Source organism: Salvelinus namaycush, chromosome 1 (assembly GCF_016432855.1).
Source record: "Salvelinus namaycush isolate Seneca chromosome 1, SaNama_1.0, whole genome shotgun sequence".
In the NCBI taxonomy this organism is placed as follows: domain Eukaryota; kingdom Metazoa; phylum Chordata; class Actinopteri; order Salmoniformes; family Salmonidae; genus Salvelinus; species Salvelinus namaycush.
This window is the reverse complement of record NC_052307.1, coordinates 24792941-24799787: the sequence shown is the minus strand read 5'-3', so window position 1 is coordinate 24799787 and position 6847 is coordinate 24792941. Positions and strand designations below refer to the sequence as shown.

At 40.7% G+C, this 6847-nt stretch overlaps 1 protein-coding gene across 1 annotated transcript; it reads left to right on the top strand.

Moving 5' to 3' along the window:
• Positions 1–3411: 3411 nt before the first annotated feature.
• On the top strand, positions 3412–4679 carry LOC120054647 (homeobox protein Nkx-3.1-like). The gene is made up of 2 exons (XM_039002158.1): positions 3412–3735; positions 3954–4679. Exons 1-2 carry the CDS (start codon positions 3534–3536, stop codon positions 4358–4360), a joined length of 609 nt encoding a protein of 202 aa, XP_038858086.1. The 5' UTR covers positions 3412–3533; the 3' UTR covers positions 4361–4679.
• The last annotated feature ends 2168 nt before the right edge of the window (positions 4680–6847 follow it).

Sequence of the window (6847 nt, the reverse complement as noted above, 5' to 3'; positions counted from 1 at the left end):
TCGCACACGCTTTTTCAGTTCTGCCCACAAATGTTCTATAGGATTGAGGTCAGGGCTTTGTGATGGCCACTCCAATACCTTGACTTTGTTGTCTTTAAGCCATTTTGCCACAACTTTGGAAGTATGCTTGGGGTCATTGTCCATTTGGAAGACCCATTTGCGACCAAGCTTTAACTTCCTGACTGATGACTTGAGATGTTGCTTCAATATATCCACAGATTTTTCCATCCTCATGATGCCATCTATTTTGTGAAGTGCACCAGTCTCTCCTGCAGCAAAGCACCCCCACAACATGATGCTGCCACCCCCATGCTTCACGGTTGGGATGGTGTTCTTCGGCTTGCAAGCCTCCCCCTTTTTCCTCCAAACATAACGATGGTCATTATGGCCGAACAGTTCTATTTTTGTTTCATCAGTCCAGAAGACATTTCTCCAAAAAGTACGATCTTTGTCCCCATGTGCAGTTGCAAACCGTAATGTTTTTTTAATGGCGGTTTTGAAGCAGTGGCTTCTTCCTTGCTGAGCGGCCTTTCAGGTTATGTCGATATAGGACTCGTTTACTGTAGATATAGATATTTTTGTACCTGTTTCCTCCAGAATCTTCACAAGGTCCTTTGCTGTTGTCCTGGGATTGATTTGCACTTTTCGACACCAAAGTACATTAATCTCTATGAGACAGAACGCGTCTCCTTCCTGAGCGGTATGAAGGCTGCGTGGTCGCATGGTGTTTATACTTGCGTACTATTGTTTGTACAGATGAACGTGGTACCTTCAGGCGGTTGGAAATTGCTCCCAAGGATGAACCAACCACAATTCTTTTTCTGAGATCTTGGCTGATTTCTTTTGATTTTCCCATGATGTCAAGCAAAGAGGCATTGAGTTTGAAGGTAGGCCTTGAAATACATCCACAGGTACACCTCCAATTGACTCAAATGATGTCAATTAGCCTATCAGAAGCTTCTAAAGCCATGGCATCATTTCTGGAATTTCCCAAGCTGTTTAAAGGCACAGTCAACATAGTGTATGTAAACTTCTCACCCACTGGAATTGTGATACAGTGAATTATAAGTGAAATAATCTGTCTGTAAACAATCGTTTGAAAAATTACTTGAGTCATGAACAAAGTAGATGTCCTAACTGACTTGCCAAAACTATAGTTTGTTAACAAGAAATTTGTGGTGTGGTTGAAAAATGAGTTTTAATGACTCCAACCTCAGTGTATGTAAACTTCCGACTTCAACTGTATTTCATGGGGCTCTGAGGCCAGGCTGGGTATGTACTAGGAAGGAGGGGCTAAGTGAATATAAGCGACTGTTTTGGGGCTTTTCTGAGAGATTTGTCTTGGTAGGCCTAATTGTGAGCGTAGGCTGATGTGAGCCTGGTCTAGCCTACCCCAACCTTGGTCTTATGGAATAACAGTTTGCCTGCTTGTATTTTCTTTTCATTAAAGTTATATTGAAAAGTTTGACATTTACAATCTTGATTATTTTGTAAATTGAACTTCTGGATCACGATCATCACCTGTAAATACATACTCCTTTGTGCAAAGTGATTGATGAGTATTTGATCCTGTGCTCTGCTGCACTTGCACCAGTAGAGGGCATCTCCACGAGCTTTGCATGTCCAACTTTCTTTTTACTGTGTTGTATAGAGGCAGAACGTGGAGAAAAGTGATTTATAAGTTAAATGTATCACGCATTATTATATTCATTACAACTAGCATGAATTGGACACAAATAATTGTACTGAATAAAAACAACAGAAGATTGATAGTCCAAACCAAGAGATCTTGACTGGGTGGAAACAAAACAATAGACAGTAACATGTTATTATGTATGGTGGAAGACTAATGCCTTCCTAGGCTATAGGGTCAGATTCTAACAAGCCAACATCTGGTGTGGCCATGCTGGGCCAGCCAAGAGAAAGCTTCTACTACATATCTGCACCATCCTATGAGCTTTAGGACACAATGGTGGTCTACAGAAGAGACAGAGACCAGTGTCCACATGATATGAGTAATGCTATCTTAATTACACAGCTTGTTTAACAGTCAGGGTAGGAGATGACATAGCCAGTATACAGGATAAACAGTGTTTATGCATTTACAATTAAGATAGGCATCGGGGGAAAACATTAAACCGGAAAAATACTTCATCAAAGACGTACATAAGGAATAAAGGCACTGTGAGAAGATATATCCCACAATACAACATACTCACAGAGGGAGCCGGGGGAAAGGCAGACAAAGAATTCAAGATTAACCTTATCAAACAAAACATCTTAATACAATGTTTACATGAAAATAGCTAATGTTTGAAATTAAGATGGACCCTAAAATATCCACGCTCTTGTTTTTCTACTTAAAATACCAGGCTACATGATCTACTTGGAAAGGTAACTCTCTGTTGAGATCCAATCAGTCATAAAATAATGGGAATAAAGACAACTGGGGAAATAATACAATAAATAAAATTATATATTTTAAGCAAACTTGTTATTTGCACATAACCTGCAGTGTAACAATAGAAAAGGGAATGTAAAATTAAAGTCAGAATTATTAGCTTTCATGGTGTGGTAGGTAAAGGAGATGTCAAGGAAAGCTGATGAGGTAATAGGCGAGGGCAGGGGGCATGTGGGGGTAAACTGATCTGTTTGTCATCCCTAGATTCTTGTTATTACAAACAGAGTCTCAATTCTCCAAGGGTTTGTGCCACTGAAAACAAAACAGGCAGAAGCATGGTAGAGCACAACAAACAAACAGCCGTTGAACAATGTATGTGTTGGTTAAGGAGCCAGTCTAAATCTGCTGAACACATTAGCCCCTCCAAGACGGCTGGCCACCCACGCTGACCCCTCCCTGGCACTGGCAGCCCCCGCAGCGCAGACACAAGGGTCACTTACTCCCTAGGCATGGCTGAAACCCAGGCATGGCTGTAATGATAATAGCTATCCTGTTGCACACATTTAGAAATACATCTCACAGTTCTAATAATGAGCACAAGACAAAGGGCCACATCCCCAGATCTTCCAAGTCCTATTTAATCACATCACAATAGTATTTCCACTTTTGAACAGTAGGCATAATGTTTTATAAATATACATATATTTAAATATCAGGGAGACACGGATAAATGAACATGTTCATTTTATTTATTGTCCATGCAATATTATTTATATATAATGTTTAATTTGACTATATCGTGAACTCACACATGAGGTGCCATGACAAAGATATCTTAAAATCAAGAATAGATCAATGTAAAGTGAGCACAGCAGTTCTGTTCCTATCATCAGTGTCATCCAGGTAGCCTACACCCGTGACGTCGCCGAGATTACGCGTCTCGCCAGTCGCTTGTGCTGTCATGACCACTACAGCACTAGTATAAATTGACGCGCCAGTAAGACTTTCCCAAGGTATAAGCTTTGTAACGAGTTAGCCCTGTGTCCCGGGCATCATTCCCCACTTGGCTTGTGCGATTCAGTCAAGCCTAGCATACATTCGTTGGCCCATACGGTGGATTCCTAACTGCAGAATGTCGGAGACAGTCAAGCCACCAACTTCGTTTTTCATCGAGGACATCCTCTCCATTAAAGAGAATACACGGCTAAACTTCAGGTGCTCTTCCTCACACAAGTCCAAGGAGGGATGCGCGCAATGGAATAACCAACAGTGCGAGCATGTATCACAGTCAGAGGAACTTTGCGCACAGGATACAGCATTTGAAGCGCGGAAAGGTGAGCACATTGGATTGTATGTAGGCTACTTAAAAATAGTTTAGGCTAAGGTATTGATTGACGGTGTTGTGCCAGATTCCCTGGACTCATACTAATAACAACTGGAAATAAACCTATTCCATATGAACCTGTGGAGTAGGCAGTTTACCTGTCAATTGCCAGCTTTTGACGCAAAGTCACCACACCACAAATGGGCTAATCATGTCTCTCTTTTACAGATTTATTTGACAGCTCTTGTTCTAGCACCCCAGATGCCATGATAAGTTTTACATCAGTCGGCAAACAGAAGCGCTCGCGCGCTGCCTTTACGCATCTGCAAGTGTTAGAACTGGAGAAGAAATTTAACCACCAGAAGTACCTGTCCGCTCCCGAAAGAGCCAATCTTGCCAACACGTTGGGACTGACCGAGACCCAAGTTAAAATCTGGTTTCAGAACAGAAGATACAAAACCAAACGGAAGCAGCAAGCTACGGAGTACTGTAAGGACATCTTTCAAAAGTCAGAAGAACTAAGTACAGAGGACAATTTAGTCAGATCGTCGCTTCTCTCCACGTTCTACAAAACATATAAATACCAACCATATGTGTATGACTTCAATAGCACATGGAGACCAATACTGTGGTGAACATTACATAATACTGGACAATATTCAGGTCAATGTGGACACAATGCCTTATGAGGAGAGCATGTTAAACAACTAATTATGTTACCTAGGTATTTGATCTATTCAGCACAGTAACTTGTCATATTTTTTCACAATCTACTTTTATATGGCTAAAATGTAGCCTACCAATGTCAAACTGTCAGCTGTCATTTTTCATTCATAGCCTATATGTCTGAGTATGTTATCACAGAAAAAATGACAATCACTTTGTTGCTTGCATTTTCTTTTTTATGTATATTTTTTTCCCAAAGTTGCAAGAAAATAAAGGGTAACTGATTTGAAATTGAGACTAAGTAATTCAAAGGATATTGTAGTGTCAAGGTCTATGAAAAGTTTTGCTCATTACTATTGAGAGTAGTGATGGTTATTGAAAATGACAGTTTACTCTTTCCATTTTACAGAGTTACAGCTAACACTTTATCTCTCTGTGTAAGCATACATGTCATAATTCTGAGCTCTGAGATGCTGAAGATAAACGGTGAGACACTAAAACACTATGTATGCAAAGGCCACACAACATGGCTGGTTGGAGACATGAGATGTGACCAAAATTTTACTTGGCAATATCTTGACAAACTCCTCTCCCTGGAGCAGCCATGAATGTTGCTTTAAACTGAAATGTATATTCTTACATTCAGGAATGAATGCTTGAAATATGGTCTACAGTAACTGTTGCCAGAGGCAAACAATGGTTGTACCTGTAGTTCAAATTTGATAATACTAGAAAATTGCATGAGCAGATAAGGGTTTGCCTGGGATCTTCAGAAAACATAAGGGCCCTCTCTAAACAACGATGCTTGGCTTCTTTAACCGATAAAGAGCCCCTATCCATCCATTTAAACTGAGGCTTGATTCAACATCAAGGTGTTTTTAACTGACCCTACTGAAGGCAGTTCCTCATTGTGGTGACTACATTAAATTATAAGTGGTTTCCCCCACAAGCATGCTTGTGAGAACTGTGAGACAGGCAAGGGATAGACACATTGAGGCAGCAGATAGCCATCGGCTAGAGTAGTTAGAGCGCTGGGCCACTAACAGAAAAATTGCTAGTTTGAATCCCCATGCCGACAATGTGAACAATCTTCTGATGTTCCCTTGAGCAAGGCACTTAACCCTAATTGCTCCAGGGTCACCTTTGATAATGGCAGACCCTAGCCCTGATCCTACTCTCTGAGGGTGTCTCAGGGGGGCCTGGGATATGCAAAAAAACAAAAAAAACATTTCCAATTCACACATGCATATAATACACACTTGTACTTGTGTGAATTAGGACGAATATAAACACCCACCTAAAATTCTTATTATTATATGGAGCTATGGGGGAAACCAAAGTTAGTGTTTAGCCTTCAGGATCAAATGAGGGGTATAACTGTTGGTAGAATGCCCACAATTAAAGGGTCGTTGAGTATGTGACACTTGCATGGCAGTCAGGGAAGCTGCATTGTGGCCCATATTTTCTCAGCAATGTTATGCCACCTAATAAGAGCAATCTCTTTATTGAGATAGGCAGGGTAGCATAAGGGTAGGCAAGAGTAAGATATGATGGTACCATGAATGAGAAAAATGGAATGCAACCCGCTGACCTCTTTGGCAGCCATGGAATACACTCGGTCAAGTTGTCTGTTTTCAGGAAACTGGAAGCATTTTGATATTATCCATGGCTTGTATTTAGTGCCTCCTATCCTCACTCAATCACATAGTCAAAGCGCAAGGGCCTCGCTCTTATCAGCTGAGGAGGCACAGCTTTCCGAAGCCTGAGGCCTCAGTGTCTGGAAGAGTTGTCTACTACTTCACCTCAATTTAGCTCAATGTACCTTGATTGTCATTGGCCTGTTTTTGTGATTCATTGTAAATGAGTCAGATGTGTTTTGAGTTGGTGGTTTTCTCCTCCAGAAGCCCCTCTCTTGGTGCTCTCCTAGACAGATGAGTTCTCATCCATGTCACTCAAAATGAGGGCAGGAACAATGGGCCAAGCAGAGACCCACGCTGATGATCCATCCACTGATAATCACATTCCCCTCGCTCTAGCAGAGCATGTTTTGATTTGACATCTCAGATACAAGAGGGTGCTATCAATTTTATGTAAAAAAAAATAATTAAATTCAACATTAGAATCAGAGAGCATTTTCAAGAACAATACCAGGTAGTTGTTGTTCACAATAGTTATAACTATTGAAACTGTAAGAGACACTCAACCAGACTGAAGTGAAATAGTTTATGGATAAACAGGATTAACTTAAATCCTAATGAAGGGTTTTACTTATTTCACAATGTTTCTACAGGTCAGGGAATGTTTAAGAATGAGTCTCCAAACTCGACTTTCATTAGGTTTTTGATAGAGCTATCGACAATGACTATCGACATATTTGAGGAAGCACCCCTCCTCTTTATCATTGAAGAGGGAAGTAAGCCTTTTCCATTTGGAGATAGTAGATTGCACAAAGAAAA